The sequence below is a fragment of the Takifugu rubripes genome, chromosome 14 (assembly GCF_901000725.2).
Source record: "Takifugu rubripes chromosome 14, fTakRub1.2, whole genome shotgun sequence".
NCBI lineage: Eukaryota > Metazoa > Chordata > Actinopteri > Tetraodontiformes > Tetraodontidae > Takifugu > Takifugu rubripes.
This window is the reverse complement of record NC_042298.1, coordinates 3,294,578-3,308,582: the sequence shown is the minus strand read 5'-3', so window position 1 is coordinate 3,308,582 and position 14,005 is coordinate 3,294,578. Positions and strand designations below refer to the sequence as shown.

The 14,005-nt window shown below is 43.0% G+C and overlaps 1 protein-coding gene across 7 annotated transcripts in view; it reads left to right on the top strand.

Moving 5' to 3' along the window:
* atp11c (ATPase phospholipid transporting 11C (ATP11C blood group)) overlaps positions 1-13,554 on the top strand; it is a 32,417-nt gene extending 18,863 nt beyond the window's left edge. For 2 of the 7 annotated variants that reach the window (XM_029847056.1, XM_029847052.1), the window contains exons 5-31: positions 57-164; positions 1,138-1,266; positions 1,510-1,598; positions 1,974-2,024; positions 2,369-2,433; positions 2,535-2,616; positions 2,697-2,847; positions 2,952-3,149; positions 3,461-3,631; positions 4,005-4,213; positions 4,326-4,397; positions 4,925-4,998; positions 5,096-5,199; positions 5,310-5,491; positions 5,881-6,147; positions 6,228-6,405; positions 6,502-6,604; positions 6,687-6,832; positions 6,929-6,988; positions 7,411-7,538; positions 7,719-7,854; positions 7,938-8,003; positions 8,130-8,233; positions 8,312-8,468; positions 9,614-9,722; positions 10,977-11,008; positions 11,232-13,554. In XM_029847056.1, coding sequence (XP_029702916.1) covers positions 57-164; positions 1,138-1,266; positions 1,510-1,598; positions 1,974-2,024; positions 2,369-2,433; positions 2,535-2,616; positions 2,697-2,847; positions 2,952-3,149; positions 3,461-3,631; positions 4,005-4,213; positions 4,326-4,397; positions 4,925-4,998; positions 5,096-5,199; positions 5,310-5,491; positions 5,881-6,147; positions 6,228-6,405; positions 6,502-6,604; positions 6,687-6,832; positions 6,929-6,988; positions 7,411-7,538; positions 7,719-7,854; positions 7,938-8,003; positions 8,130-8,233; positions 8,312-8,468; positions 9,614-9,718 — 3,135 coding nt within the window. In that variant the 3' untranslated portion in view covers positions 9,719-9,722; positions 10,977-11,008; positions 11,232-13,554. Of the gene's footprint in view, positions 1-56; positions 165-1,137; positions 1,267-1,509; positions 1,599-1,973; positions 2,025-2,368; positions 2,434-2,534; positions 2,617-2,696; positions 2,848-2,951; positions 3,150-3,460; positions 3,632-4,004; positions 4,214-4,325; positions 4,398-4,924; positions 4,999-5,095; positions 5,200-5,309; positions 5,492-5,880; positions 6,148-6,227; positions 6,406-6,501; positions 6,605-6,686; positions 6,833-6,928; positions 6,989-7,410; positions 7,539-7,718; positions 7,855-7,937; positions 8,004-8,129; positions 8,234-8,311; positions 8,469-8,924; positions 9,016-9,613; positions 9,723-10,976; positions 11,009-11,231 lie in introns of those variants that run through there. The other 5 variants (XR_003890724.1, XM_029847054.1, XM_029847058.1 and 2 more) reach the window with 5 other exon arrangements.
* Positions 13,555-14,005: the final 451 nt, after the last annotated feature.

Genomic DNA, 14,005 nt, shown 5'->3' with positions numbered 1-14,005 from the left:
TCGCGCTCTTACTCTTAGATTTTCCGTCCGTGTCTGATGTGCTTATATTACCACAGGGATATGAGGACTGGCTGAGACACAAGGCCGACAATGAGGTGAATAAGTACCCAGTGACTCTGCTGGAGGGTGGTCGAAGGATCCGGAAGGATAGTGAGAAGATTAAGGTAACACTGTGTGCATGGCCGGGAACACTGCTGTGACGTAATTTATGATCTTTCATATAGGTGTGTTATGTAGGGACACAAGCACAGCTCAGTCAGTACATTTACATGGCACTTGACAAGAATAAATGACTGCCTTAATCAGCCTAGAACTGGACAAGGCAACAGCATGTAAACACATTAGTCTGAATAAGTCTGATTAAGACACCCAGATTATGCGATTGGAAATGGGTTTCCTACGGCCTGTACACGTTTTAATTGGAGCTAACGGTGTCACAGTGTGCAGCTTATCTGCACAAATGGAACAGACGTCCAGATGAACAAAGCTGTATTATTATCCATCTTCCTGTTGTTTCTGCCGCATGACTCCAGTTGTTTATTATTTCACCTAATAGGTTAAACTGGAAAGGGGCCATAGTAACCTGTCAAAAAGATTCATAACTACCCCCTAGGGTTGAGGAGAAGGACGCCAGTTATTTGATTTTCTCCGTTGCAAATAAACTGGGACAAGGACCAAATTCCGATGAGACGCCAAAGTCGATTATCGAGCTTGGCTCATTTAAGCTGTGCATGAAGACGTACGGGGTGCTCCAATAATGCTATAGTGTTATATAGGGCATAGTTAATAGTGTTTGGTGTAAATTACTTTCAGGCGGTAACGGCTTAAACTAGGTTAAATATATTGGTAGGTTTTTTTGCCCATAGATGGCATAGCAGCAAATTAAAGTGTGCAGCAGGCACACTCATAACTGCTCTGTTAAGATCATATCTTTAAATAGACAACAGTTGACAGATTAAACACTACAGAGCGAGAGGAATTTGGCTCTGATGCACAGTTTCCTTTGACATGTTCCCTGATGGAAAATTTATTTAAAGCTGTGATTGTTTAGATCTCTGCATCTGTTCACCTTTTACATAATGTTCTGATACCTCAGCTCAAGGAAAACAATCTGTTTGGCTGTATTTCTGTAAACAGGTTGGAGATATTGTGGAGGTGATTGAAGATGAGACCTTTCCCTGTGATTTAATACTCCTGCATTCAACCAGAGAAGACAACACATGCTTTGTCACCACAGCAAGCTTAGACGGAGAGTCCAACCACAAAGTAAAGCCTCCTTGAATTGTTCATTTTCAGTAAAGCTCAATGGTTTTGTGTCAGTGTTGGAGACCTTATAGAACTGTGTGACAACAAAAATAACATTGTTCACAACCATAAATGTGAGATATTAGATTCAAAGGTTGTTATCATTCTGTCCTTTGGAGAGGAAAAAACAGTAATAGAGAAAAGCTAAAATTATCAGTTGCCCTGGGCCAGTTGATGCTTATGGTATCTCGTCCTCTCTCACAGACACACTATACAGTACCAGACACAGAGAAGGATCTGGAATCTCTCAACGCCACCATCGAGTGTGAACAACCTCAACCTGACCTTTATAAGTAGGCTTTCAACACGAGGCCCCAACAACTTAACACCACAGCTATGCAACTAGTCTAACTTCTTCTGAATTGGATGACCTTAAAACAGCCTAATAATGACGAATAACTTCCTTAGGCATTTTGTTTTTCGTTCCTGTTGGTAAGCTGGATGTGCTGTTATCAACAGTGTTTTTGGCTCAGTCAGCATAAGTCTTTCAGCTGCCTCTCAGGGAAAGGAGTAGAAATTGTACCTTTTATCCAGATATCAAACTGTGACAAATGAACACTGTTAACTATATCAGACTGTGCATACACTTGTTGAGTAAAAAAAGAATAAGTAAAATTATATATTCCTGTTTTACATTTACAAATTGCCTGTGTGCCATTTTCTCTTAGGTTTGTTGGCCGTATGCACATCGATAAAAACGATCAAGAGCCTGTAGTGAGGTGAGAGCACTCGTGCATAAATATCTCAGCCTTAATTGAAAACCAAATCAACCCACAATCGCTCAAGCATTTGTGTCCACCAAATCATTAATCCATTGATCGCTCGTTGCAGTGAAGCTCAAAAACATAACAGGCTGGCATCTTTTCAGCTTCTAAGCACTCCCACGGACATTTATCAGTGTTTTGTAACAGCCATGCCAGCAGTTCCTCCCAAGAACATAGAGTACTAGCTTCAACTTGCAATACAGCGTGGATTCCAGTCCCCCTCTTCCATGTCTAAAGCACACATTTGTGTTGGTCTTCACTGTGGTTAAATTGTTTGGTCTGACGATGTGATGTTGCAGGTCTTTGGGTCCAGAAAACCTTTTGCTGAAAGGGGCCACTTTAAAGAATACTCAGAAAATCTGTGGTAAGTTAAATGGCAGTGACTTCATTTTGGGAGCATTTAATGTTGAAGGTAGATCTACACTGAAAAGGCTAACCCTTTATCTACCATCTCCCGTTTCCAAGGCGTTGCAATTTACACCGGCATGGAGACAAAGATGGCTCTCAACTATCAGGGCAAGTCACAGAAGCGGTCTGCAGTTGAAAAGTAAGTTACCAGCAAATGGTGAAGAAGAAAGGTTCATATACTGATTTTTATTGCCCATTAAATGTTGTTTATCCCTTCAGGTCTATCAATGCCTTTCTCCTTGTTTACCTTTGCATCCTGGTGAGCAAGGCATTAGTGTGCACTACGCTAAAGTATGTTTGGCAGAGCACCCCTGGACAGGATGAGCCATGGTACAATGAGAAAACAGAGAGAGAGAAGAACAGCAACTGGGTGATTATGTAGCTCATTGTTAACATGCCAGCAAGGTTGCGCACTTTCCCGGTTCATGACACGACCCTAAGACTATGTGCCTGTGATCTTATTTTGTCCATCAGTACCTCAAGGTATTCACAGACTTCCTGTCATTCATGGTACTCTTCAACTTCATCATTCCGGTCTCCATGTATGTGACAGTTGAGATGCAGAAGTTTTTTGGATCCTTTTTTATTGCTTGGGACAGGGATTTCTTTGACCCCGAAATCAAGGAGGGGGCACTGGTCAACACTTCGGATCTTAATGAGGAGCTGGGACAGGTCAGGCACATGGATGCAATTAATCCAGTCATTATTCATGCATTATTCTTTCATTTAGCTTTTTTATGAAGTCCTCTTTATGTTTCTTATGGCACATATAACTCAAACTGCTGGTATAGATCAGTCACAATTGGTTTGCTAGATGATTATTTAAATTGAAGGTTTATTGGAATGGTTCATTAAACTGATTAATGTGGTGCTGTTCTTTAGGAGTAATTGCCTCATCATCTTGTTGGGGGCTGTTAAATGGCAGATGGAATTTTTATGGGTTTGAAAGAGACTGCCACGTATTTTTATCACACTGCCTGCAGGTCGAGTACGTCTTCACAGACAAGACGGGCACTCTCACTCAGAATAACATGGAGTTCATAGAGTGCTGCATCGACGGCTTCCAGTACAAGTCCCAGGATGCAAACTCAGAGTTGGACGGATTCTGCGTCACAGACGGACCCGTGAACAAACTGCAGCAGAAAGCTGGCAAGGTGTGTGTTATGGTGTTCCTCCATCTGTTGCAGAAGTCACAGTCAGCAACATATGGCCATTACATAGCTCAGTGCTCAGGAAGACCCAGCGTAGGTCACCCGTAAAACAGTCTCCTTAACATGTTAGCATAAGCTCTCAACATGTAGTAGGTGTGCTCTTGACGTGAACACCTGATACAGTTGACTTTTACTTGTACTTGTAGCTCCTGATAAAGAGTTAATCAAGGCAAATAGTTGTCAATCAATATCTAATCTTGAGCTACTGTATTCAGCTACAAGTGAGGATGTAAATTAGTTTACTGTCCATTTATAGCTGTTTATTGACAATTAAATGGCGATTTGTTATCTCTTGATTTTCTAACCCTCTCTTTAGGAGAGGGAGGAGCTGTTCTTGCGCGCGCTGTGCCTCTGCCACACGGTCCAAGTGAAGGAGTCAACAGAGCAGGATCAAAGCCAGGAGAATGTGGTTGACCAAGTGGATGGCATAATTTCAGATGGGAATGTGGGCCAACCACAACAGGAACAGAGAGGCTTTATAGCCTCCTCACCTGATGAGGTGGCGCTGGTGAAAGGGGCCATGAGGTAAATTGTGTCCCGTCATGACAAGAGTTGAGCTGAGTTTGAGGGGATTGTGTTCAGCTACTTCAAACAATGACACGTTTATCTGCTCTGTGGTGTTTGTCTCCGCCTGTAGGTACGGCTTTACGTTTCTCGGTCTTGAAAGTAAAACCATGAAAATTCTCAACAACAATAATGACATTGAGAAGTAAGTCGGTTAAATCACCTTATGGTTTGTTACAGCCATCCTTTTGTACCATCCCTGACATTGTACGCCCACAAAAACACTTATTTCCCACAGTTTAATTTTTTGATAGTAATAAAAACCATACAGAAAAGAGAGCCTGTGCAGTTGTCTGCTATCATTAATAGCGTATCAATTCTACCTTTGCAAAGACTATATTAAAGCTATTGTTTCTAAAAACACAATTTGAGGAGCTACTTCTTTACTCTTTATATTAGGGTAAGATAAAATATATACTGTATATGCCTCAAAGAGACTAGCCAGTATTTACAAACATTTAGAATGGCAGACTGAATCCTGAAACATGAACTGTAAAACAAATATGGAAAATATAGATATGATTTAGCTTTCCTACAGAAGTGCCTATTACACCGTCGATCCACCAGTGATTAATTACCTGAAAAATACCTGTTTTTAGAAGTTAAAGCACAGTTTACAACATCTGGTGACTACGTATTCAGACTCATCTCGTTATTTTTCTGCCTCCTAAGGTACGAACTCCTTCACGTTTTGAACTTTGATCCCGTTCGAAGGCGAATGAGTGTAATAGTCAGGTCTAAATCAGGTGAGCTTGAGATCAATGTCTGCTTCATTGAATCTTTTTCTGGTCACATTAGTATTGACCTCCAGCACTCACCAAGTCTGTGCTGCTCTGTGTCCAGGTGATACACTGCTTTTCTGTAAAGGAGCAGACTCTTCCATCTTTCCCCGTGTCAGACCAGAGGAAGTCGAAAAGATCTGCATGCACGTGGAGCGTAACGCAACAGTGAGTGACAATGCAATTTATAGTGTTTCTGTGAATTATATCTAGCATATTAGAACTGCTTTGTGCTTAGTGTCAACACTAATTTTAGCTTTTTTGGGCCCTCTGTTCAGGAAGGATACCGTACACTGTGTGTGGCCTACAAAATTCTCAGTGCAGACGAGTATGCCCAGGCAGATGCGCAGTTGCGAGAAGCTAGACTGGCTCTGCAGGACAGAGAAGAGAAGCTCACGGCTGTTTACAACCAGGTGGAGACTGGGATGAGTCTAATAGGAGCCACAGCTGTAGAGGATCGGTGGGTCATCAGGCTTCATCCGGTTTTGTTTTGCATTTTGTGAAGTTGCTCTTCCAGATTGAAGAAATCGTCAATTATGTTGAGTACTATATATGCTAGAAAACATCAAACATGTCTAAACATTTTTACTGAAGTGTCGTAGTCGTGGTTGCTTACTAGTCACTTCAGACCTCCTGCTTTTTTTACAGGATTTTTGCTCTACTGATCAAATGTTTGGTTATAGTTTGTCAAGCGTGACTATTTTATTCAACAGGAAAGAGCTAGAATTTTTCCCCAAATTCAAATCCTTATTGTTGGCTTATACTGCCATCTTGTGGTTGATAAAGTTGAGACTTTCACATTGTTCCCTGTTCTGGTGGTTGGTTAATATTGTATTCATTTGCATCTAGTCTTCAAGAGCAGGCAGCAGAGACAATGGAGGCGCTGCAGGGGGCAGGCATTAAGGTCTGGGTCCTCACAGGGGACAAGATGGAGACGGCAAAGTCCACATGTTACGCCTGTAGGCTCTTTCAGAGAAATACCGAGCTGTTGGAGCTGACAGTTCGTACTCTGGAGAATGGAGAGAGGAGGAGGGAGGAGCGGCTGCATGAGCTCTTGCTTGAATACCACAAGAAAGCAGTGCAGGATGCAGCTCCATTTAAGGGCGGAGTCAGCAGGTCAGCCATTACACTATATGAGTGTGTACATTAGGGTTATGAGGTGATGCTCAACTCTAAAGTGAAATTTTCTTCCAAAGGAGCTGGTCTTCAACAGGCCAGGATTATGGTTTTATCATAGATGGAGCCACGCTGTCGATGGTGCTGAACTCATCCTCGGAATCGAATGCAAGCCGCTATAAGAACCTGTTCTTGCAGATCTGTCAAAACTGCACAACTGTTCTCTGCTGCCGCATGGCTCCCCTACAGAAAGCACAGGTCAAAATGATGAATAGTTATTTAACGGACAAGTGAAAGTGTTCATATCTATTCAGAGGTGGAAAACTTTAGTTCCTTTTCTCTGGCTTGGTTTAGATCGTAAGAATGGTGAAGAACTCCAAAGGCAGCCCGATCACCCTTTCTGTTGGGGATGGTGCCAATGATGTCAGCATGATTCTGGAAGCTCATGTTGGCATTGGTAAGTAGAAGCTCGAGGTTACACCAACTGAGGATGAGGCTGCATTTGTAAGTGTGTGTGACCCCAATCATGGTTATTTCAGGTATCAAGGGTAAAGAAGGTCGTCAGGCAGTGAGGAACAGCGATTACGCCATCCCCAAACTTAAACACCTTAAAAAGCTTTTATTGGCTCATGGGCATCTCTATTATGTTCGCATCGCACACCTGGTGCAGTATTTCTTTTACAAGGTAGAGATATTGATTCATCTTATGTACCTACATTACAGATTCAAACATCACGTATTACCATGACCTTGCTCACTCGCTCTTTCTCTCTTCCAACAGAACCTCTGCTTCATCTTACCTCAGTTTTTATACCAGTTCTTCTGTGGCTATTCTCAGCAAGTGAGTTGTGCCCTCGGGCCTGTTGTAATGTTCACATATGTTGTGAACATAAAAGGAATCGGTGTCTTTTTATCAACAGTGTTTTGTCCTCTTGAATACCAAACTCTCTCCCCTGGTTTTCCCTGCCTTTTTGCCCTGGGTTGTTTGAGCTATGCTTGTTATATTCCACTGTTGCAGTGATAAAAGTCAGTTACGTTTACATGTAAAGTTAATATCATGAAATTGTAATTTTCTCCATTAAGAATAATCGATTTTCGGAATTGTCAAGCACTTGGTGGAGTATTTCAACTTAACCATAAAAGACATTTAAAGTGTATATTAGCCAGCTTGTGTTGATGGTGTGAGTCTTGTCCTGTTTGTGGTAAGACCCCCTCCTCCTCCTCCTCCTTACCATGGTTTTACCCTTTACTCCTGCCCCCCAGCCCCTGTATGATGCAGCCTATCTGACGATGTACAACATCTGCTTCACCTCTATGCCCATCCTGGCTTACAGCCTCCTGGAGCAGCACATCTCTATCAACTATCTCCTGGATAATTCAACTCTCTATAGGTACATCTAGAAAATACTCAAAACCATTAAGTCACAAAAGTCCATAAATTGCTACTCCCATAAATGACTACATGGCATTTAGGTGTGACTGGGTTTTTTAACGGAATAAAACTTGCAGTCTTTCATAGTTAACATGACACGCAAGCACAAAATAACTCATCTTTCACACCCCTTCCACAGACAGATTGGAAAGAATGCAATGTTACGATGGCGACCGTTCCTGTACTGGACTTTATTGGGAGTCTTCCATGGTTTACTCTTCTTCTTTGGTGTCCGATGTCTGTTCAGTAACCCAGCACTCCAGGACAATGGCCAGGTTTGACTGAGAACTCTTCAGGAAGGATTGTGTGACGTTATTGCTTCTGTCGGGGTCGTTGCTCATTTACGTACTGTCGACAGGTTTTTGGGAACTGGTCATATGGAACCATCATCTTCACTGTTCTTGTCTTCACTGTGACGCTGAAGGTAAATGTTTTGACACGTGTCATTAGAACAGGGGTCACATGAGCTGTATGAGCAGGCATGTTTCCGTTCCAGTGCAGTGATGATGCAGATTATAACGTGTTTTTGATGTCATCTGTCTCTTTCTAGCTCGCTCTGGACACGCGGCACTGGACATGGATCAACCATTTCGTTATCTGGGGATCCCTGGCTTTTTACGTGTTTTTCAGCTTCTTCTGGGGTGGAATAATATGGTTTGACAAGTTGTCACAGCAGCTGATCTGTTACTTTAGTGGGTTTTTTGCTCTAATGAAGTGTTCTCTGTGATGCAGGCCTTTCCTGAGGCAGCAGCGCTTGTACTTTGTTTTTGCTAACATGCTGAGCTCGGTGTCTGCCTGGCTGGTCATCATCTTGCTCATTCTGCTCAGCCTGCTGCCAGAAATTCTCATCGTGGTGTTCCGCAGACCCCGTGGACCACATGCCCGACAGGTAGAGACCAAAAACAAACCCGAGCACACAAGCATACGGTCACGTTCGCTCTGTCTGGGTGACGCTATTCATGAACGTGTTTTCCCTGAGGTTGGAATGTTGTCATTGAAGGACATATCTGTTGCCAAAATATGTGGGCAAGGGACACCTGAGAGGCTTTTACGTCAGTGTTGACTTAGAAATGAATGAAATATTTGGGATTTTATCTAAAGTTTTAATCAGAATTGTCATGTCCACAGCACCTGTTAATGAGCGCATTACTAAACGGCTCCATATGTTTTTCACAGGTCTGATGAGTAAGAGTGCAACCCTTAAAGTGTTTGTTGGCTGCTCTTCTTGCTTTTTATATTGTAGCTATCAAATATGCCTAACAGAGCTTCTCTTTAACACTTTCTTCTTGCTCTTTCTCTTCCTGCTATTGCTTCTCCTCTTCCTTTCCCTCCTGCTTTCCTAAAGATGAAACGCCGCCTTCCTTCCTCGGGGACCTCAACTATCTTCATGCTGTCGCAGACCACTAGCACTCACAGCTTCTCGTGGAGTGACTGAGGTCTCTCTTCCCTTTTGTCAGCTTGCAGATTTTAGTCTCTTCCAGCGGATGTTCAGTGTCTGCCAGTCTTGCTCGTCCCCAGCCTGTTCTGTCCTCTCTCACTGTTACATTCCTTCATTAACTGGAGTAACTCGGTAGCATTTTGGAGGCTCACTGTCCACACCCAGCTACACAAATTAGATAACAGAAAACAGCCCTCTCCTTCAATGCTGAAATCAGTTTTTTTCTATTCAGAACATAAAAGTGACTGGAATGTTGGACTAAGTGATCCCATTTCACTGTGCGTGCGGCCCACTGTGCACCTGCTGAAAACAAAATGTGTCTTGCATTCTTGTGTGTTCAATTGTCAGCGTCTTCCAGCTCTCTGCGCTGCTCCACTGCCTGCTTCCTTCGCATGTCAGGTCAGGTGATGTCACAGCAAAACTCAGCAGCATGAAGCTTAATTCAACAGTGTCACCCTGGATTGTCACCTCAAATCCCACAGCCCACTTGCATTTTGTGTGTGTGTGTGTGTGTGTGCGCGCGTGTGTGAGATGGAAAGGCAGGGTATGAATGTGTTTGTCAGACTGGTGATGTCTTTGGTGTCTCTTGCTTCTAGCGGAAGCTGGGTCGCTCAAGCGTGGGGGGCCAGCGGTCTCCTCGGTCTTCAGCCAGGCCTCTGCTCATGAGACCCCTTTCAGATGAGTCCAGTACTGTCATTTAAACAGGTACCAGCCCAAATGCAGGCTGTTCAAGCCAATCAAAGTCTAGCTCCACAGCCAGCTCCCGCAGCTCTGCTCCCTAACTCCTAAGCACCAAATCAAAGGCTTATCACCATACAGGCCCTGGTCAACACAACAACGGGTGTTCTCTTCATCCCTAAACTCAACTTGGCTGGCTGAAGTGATGCACCTTTTCCTTGTAACACATAAGCTTCATTTTAAGTTAAAAAGGGTCAAATGGGGCAGGTAGACACATTTCTAAGGCTTAAAGGCTCAAAGCCTGTCTTCTCTTGTCTTTTGCATGTATATTTGCTGAGTTGAACATTTTTGGATGTTTTAATATCAGTGTGAAGGTGTCGCTGGCAGTTTGCTCTGGTTTAGTTCTTTAAGTGTGTGCGTGTCTGTGGAGTCAGCGGGTTTGTGCCTCATGCTTCTGTTTCTGTGGTGTACATCTTGTGCGCATGTGTGATCATGTGTGTGTTGTCTCATTTTTTTGAACCTTTTAACAGAAGCTTTTTTGAGTGTTTCCTCATTGCATGTTGTGACGTTGACTGGATGTGAATGAACATAACTGCAGTACTTACAGCGGGGAGACAACAAAATGACTAAAAGCATCTCAATGAGATCATTATATATAATACTATGTGATTGACCCATGACCCAGATGAAAAACAGCCTTCTGATCATAAATAGTAAAGATTAGTGCTGAGAAAGTTCTGTCTTCTATAACATCCTTCCTGTTTCCATCTCGTTACCATCTTAAAAAATGGAAACAACAAAAATTAATCTGATCTTATATGGTTGAAGCCATAGTGTACTTGTCAATAGACATGTGGCCACTGAGTAATAAACACACACGCCAGCAAAACTGTAGTTTTTACAGTAGGGTGTATAGAAGACATGGCAGAGATGATGGCTGTTTGTGTCATTTGGTTGACTGAAACATGGAGGGAACTCCTGGAGTAGTAGAGGGGATTTCGATCCATGTTTTTATTTGGTTGCAACTATAATCCCTCAAATCCAAGAGTGTTGCACCCATCTCTGTTGTCATGGTGAGTATATCATGAGAGGCCCCTCTATGCCTTTATTGGCGCTTTCTTTATTACCTGTTTATTTTTTTGTCCACCCCCCTGTCAGTAGGTCTATAGCAAATGTGTCACTTTCCACATCACGGTTGACCAGGGTCAGCACTATGTGATAGCACCGGGCTTTTTAACAACAGCTTTCTTAGTTTAACCTGCTTTTCTATTTTCCTGATAGCTGTCGGAGGATCGCCTGCTGCCACCGTCCAGGTAAACTCCAGCGAGACACCTCTGTGTTCAGTTTCCCTGCTGAACTTGTCTGATGAAACTGAAATGAACGTCGTCTTTCTTAATTCGGCTTGTACATGGTGGCTGGGACGGTGTCATTTTTGCTCTAACACTTGTGCTCAATCAACGCCTATTGATGATTAACGCGTCTCTCCCTCGTCAAAATGTCGAGGCTGTGAAATAATTACTTCTTTTGTTTTTGCAGGTTGCTGCTGTAACACCTCTGTCCTACAAGAACCTGCAACTTCGGGAATGAAAACCTGCGAGGATTCAACAGGGTTGCACATCAGCCGGGGTCATGTGCGGCCTAGTTGGGTCACAGCTGTGTCCAGTCACACATGATCCAAGCAGAAGAATCAGAGGGCGAGAGGATAAATATACAGACTTTGAGATCTCCTGGGGTGTGTCACAATGCTCAGTCCTTCCTTTTCTCAGTGCAAACAGCTCCTAACTCCTCACACATGCCTGCAGAGCAGTGCTGTGCATCACTTTTCTACTATCTGCTCAGATGAGAAGCATGAGTTGTCCTTTTCTCCTCCTCCTGTCTAATACCAGCTTACAAATGAATGCATACACAGCTGCCTTGTCAGTAGCTCTGTTCAACTGCGGCGTTTTAACACGCAGTTGTGACATGTTCACTTGCATGTAAGAAGTATAAATGGAACTCAAGCGCAAGGCTCCTGTTCATGTTGTTTTCAAGTTTAGTGTTTTAATATAACGGGCCTTTCCAGTGATAAATATACAAATGGTTATCTTGTGTTGCTCGCCCAGGAGGTCCGACTGCAAAAAAAAAAAAAAAGGTTGCTGATGAATTTAGTTTCTTTGAGAGTGACATCTAGACTGTTAGAGCAGGTTTCAGGTGTGTCGGTTTTCTTTTCAAAAGCTGTTCTTTTATTATTATTATTATACATTTTTCAAAAGTTTTAAGTGGTTACTGAAGCTCATGTTATCACTCAGTCCAAAAAGTGTGGATGTGAAGTTAGAGTTGTTGGGATTATTCTGACACGTGGCACTTTCCAACCTCAGATTGTTTTAAGTGTCTGTTAAAGATGAGAATTTTAATATATATGCTTTACTGTATATAGCTTGAAGATCTATGATCTGCTCAAAGCCAAAAAAAAAAAAAAAAAGCAGCCCATAATCAAACATTGTGTCCACATTAGTGTGACTTGAAGGACATCAGGTTGCTGTGCCCATTTGGTGCATGAGTGCATGCAGCTGGATCAAAAGAAACGCCTGTGTGCCATAAAAACAGGATTACTACAACCTTGATGATGTTCTCGTCGTGCGTTATCAAGGAACCCGTAGAGCGACTGAATATATGCCTGAGCACACACACACACACATAGATAGATTAGACCCAATAATCACACACAGTCACAGATGCACTAAATCCTGAATGAGGTTTATGACCTTTGACCTTTTGCATAATCTGTCTCAGGCAGTGATGTGAGTGTGAACAAACTATTGCGGAGGCAGCACGGTTAAAACCACTGTGAGGCTCTCAGTTCCCTTTCCTCTCTGACAAACAGAGCAACCAGAGTACGCTTTGGGCTTCTGATTCCGTCCTTTAAAGGTCTACTTTGTGAGATCTAGTAGCACTTAGCGATGAAGTAAACGGAACCCCCCAGGACCGCGGAGCTGCGGGCGATGGTGCGTTTCAAGGAGCTAGATTAAAGAGAAGGATTCCACTTGTGCTGCTAAATCTTACAGATTAGACCTTGTCTTGCTGTGCTTCATACATTCCATATAAACACGCCATAATTATCCTGTTAAATTTTGATACAGATCTGTTCTTTCTTTTCTTCATGAGCATGTTGTCCGGTTGGCATATTTATGGGTATGGGTACTTTTATTCACAGCTATATTTTCTTGACATGAAAACCTTTTCCGACTGTGCAGTCAGCTTTGTGCCCGTTGAGTTCTGTCACTCCAGCTGTGATACGAGCCTGTGCCATTCCCATTTGATTGTTGTGGAAGGCAAAGCCAGGCAGCCTCTGGAGTACACACACAGTCAACCACTGAACCAGTTACACCTTTTCCAACCTCCAAATGTTCCTGTGTAAAACTGTGCGGTTGCACGAACAAACCCAAGGGAGGCTGCCTGCTTTGCTATCCAAAAGAAAAAAAATAAAACCTTTAACTGACATCAGAGTTGCTATTTTCAGAGCTAAAGCAAAGTATATTGGAGTCTAATGTGTTGCCTGTCAGGAAAATAACTGAATTGTATTTTTAATGCAACGTTTTCTTTTTCCAAATGACTTTTGTAAGAAAATTTAATATATATTTAAAAAAAAAAAGAAAAAAGAAAAGAAATACGAGGCTCTGTAACCGCGGGTGCTGCCGAAGGAGGTGCACGCCTCACCTCAGCAACCCCTGTGTGGCGCAGCAGGACACTGTCCACCTCCTGTCCTTTAGGAGCTCCGGCCTCAACACTCCAAAACCTCGAAGCTGAATGTACCTCTTTGAAACTACCATATTCTAAAATTGAAGATTTTCTGGAATAAACAGAATTGTTTTGAAGTAAACCTCCCTTTGTGTGTGTTTTATGCCCTTATTCATGTCAGCTGCTTGTGTGTGTGTGTGTTTGGACACACTAAGACGCAGCATGGTAATGAGATGACTGAGAGGCTAAGCTGGATCAGCTGAGTGGCTGCGTATCAGGACTGCTCCATGTGTGGCCTCAAATCAAGAGTTTGGCCACACAGAGGTGGTTTACATTCACAAATGTTTCCTCCAATCAGATCCATGCAGCGTCCTGCCATGTAGGCTGGGGGGGTCAAGGGGTCGGGAGGCTGTGTTATCTGTATGTACACAATAACATGGCTGTTCTCCTTGAAAGCTGCTCTTGTGCGTCGAAGCGCTCTGCCTGGGCTGAAAATGCTGGCATTAGACTTTCAGTTTCTCTTTTTACAACAGTTCTTTTCTCTGCTTCATGCAGTGGGCGCATGAATATTGAGGCCAAGCAGCCTGACAGTG